The 2216-nt window shown below is 58.7% G+C and overlaps 1 protein-coding gene across 1 annotated transcript in view; it reads right to left on the reverse strand.

The window, feature by feature from the left end:
- TNPO3 (transportin 3) overlaps nucleotides 1-2216 on the reverse strand; it is a 23241-nt gene that overhangs the window by 10579 nt on the left and 10446 nt on the right. The window contains exons 7-8 of the mRNA XM_027669730.1: nucleotides 1823-1961; nucleotides 645-791 (exon numbers count right to left, since the gene is read on the reverse strand). Of these exons, the coding sequence (XP_027525531.1) occupies nucleotides 645-791; nucleotides 1823-1961 (286 nt within the window). The remainder of the gene's footprint in view (nucleotides 1-644; nucleotides 792-1822; nucleotides 1962-2216) is intronic.

A 2216-nucleotide genomic window follows, 5' to 3' on the forward strand; every position in this document is an offset into this window, starting at 1 on the left:
ACACACATCCCAGGGACACATTCCACTGTCCTGGCTGTTCCAGAGGGGACACACACATCCCAGGGACACATTCCACTGTCCTGGCTGTTCCAGAGGGACACACACATCCCCCGTCCCAGCTGTTCCAGAGGGGACACACACATCCCAGGGACACATCCCACTGTCCTGGCTGTTCCAGAGGAACACACACATCCCAGGGACACATCCCACTGTCCTGGCTGTTCCAGAGGGGACACACACATCCCAGGGACACATCCCCTGCCCTGGCTGTTCCAGAGGGACACACACATCCCAGGGACACATCCCCTGCCCTGGTTGTTCCAGAGGGACACACACATCCCAGGGACACATCCCCTGCCCTGGCTGTTCCAGACGAACACACACATCCCAGGGACACATCCCCTGCCCTGGCTGTTCCAGACGAACACACACATCCCACTGTCCCAGCTGTTCCAGAGGGACACACACATCCCAGGGACACATCCCACTGTCCTGGCTGTTCCAGAGGGACACACACATCCCAGGGACACATCCCACTGTCCTGGCTGTTCCAGAGGGACACACACATCCCAGGGACACATCCCCTGCCCTGGCTGTTCCAGAGGGACACATCCCCTGCCCTGGCTGTTCCAGAGGGACCGTACGTGGTCGGAGTCGAGCTGGCAGTGCCGGGCCAGCGCGTGGAGCAGGCGCTGGATGTAGGCTTTGAAGATGCTGTGGATGACGGCATCGTCTGTCTTGTACAGGTGCTCCCCCAGTCGGTACCAGAAATTAAAGGAAATTTCTACCACCTGTTTGGAAAGAGAAATCCAGCGTTTTGTTACCAGCAGCACATTTTGTCCCCACTCTGCTGGTGCTCCCAAGGGAGGAACCCTCCCTGAGGGCTGGCAGTGATGGTGCCACAGATCTCCATCGGTGCTGCTGCGTCACACGATGGTGACAAGGGGACCAGCTCCCCCAGATCCACCCATTTCTCTGCCAGCACTCAGTTAAGAGTTTGGAACCCCCCAGGTCACACGGAACATCTGCCCCAGCCCTGGGAAGCCAAAGCCTCTCCTCTGACCCGGGACCACCCTGGAGCAGGGCCCACGGCTCCGGGAGCAGCTCGAGCTGGAAGCGGACACTGCTCCACAGCCCCTTTGTTGTGGGTTCTTTTATTTACTGCGTGGTTATTGCACAAAAACCACAAGTGCAGACTTGGTCAGGAGCAGCTGCAGAGCTCCATGGCCCCCTCAGCACTGCTGGCACAGGATGAGGTTGTAGCCAAGGAAAACTGAGCTTAACAGAGCTGGGAAGGGAGGAAAAGGGTCTGAGGGACTGCACAGCTCTGCCCCTTCCATGGCAAACGAGCCACACACTGAATACAGGCAGGGATCAGCTGCTGGGAGTGAACTAACAGTTTGGGAAGAATAAAAGGATAAAAATTAAATAAAGGATAAAAAGAGACCAAGCCTTAACAACATGGTCTGTACCTAAAGCAGGGTGGGAGCTTTGATGCTGATGAACCAACATTTCAGTCACTCACAGGGCAAAGTTCCCAGAAGCCACAAATCCCCAGCAAGCTCGACTTTAACACGTGGAAAAGCACAAACAGGGTTTTCAGGGCTGTGCTGGCAGTCCCAGACATCCAGGGTGCTGGGAAGGGGAAGCTAAGCCAGAGCCCTGCCCACGAGCACAGAGTGGGCATTCCAGAGCCACAGCTCACAGGAACCAAACCATGACCATGTGGTGACAGAAGAGCGAGATCTCCCCCTTTGACCCGGCTCTGGAGGGTAGGATTTGGGATGAGGTGAGCAGAGGGACGTGGCTGCACCCCACTCACCTCGTACTGCGGGTGCCCCGCGCAGATGAGCAGCAGCTCCAGCGTCCGCAGGTCGCCCAGGCCCTGCCCCGGGGTGCACACGATCTTATCCAGGAAGGTCTCGCACAGCTCGGTGAACACACGGCAGTAATTGAGCACCCTGGGCAGGGAGAGCACAGGCCTGGGGTCAGATCACCCTCAGGGCCTGGATCACCCCAGGGCCTGGATCATCCCCAGGGCCTGGATCATCCTGAGGGGTTGGATCACCCCCAGGGGCCGGATCACCCCAAGGGCCTGGATCACCCTCAGGGCCTGGATCACCCCCAGGGGCCTGGATCACCCTCAGGGGTTCAGATCACCCCCAGGGGCTGGATCACCCTCAGGGGCCTGGATCACCCTCAGGGGCCTGGATCAC

This window comes from Corapipo altera, unplaced genomic scaffold, assembly GCF_003945725.1.
Source record: "Corapipo altera isolate COAL_440 unplaced genomic scaffold, ASM394572v1 246, whole genome shotgun sequence".
NCBI lineage: Eukaryota > Metazoa > Chordata > Aves > Passeriformes > Pipridae > Corapipo > Corapipo altera.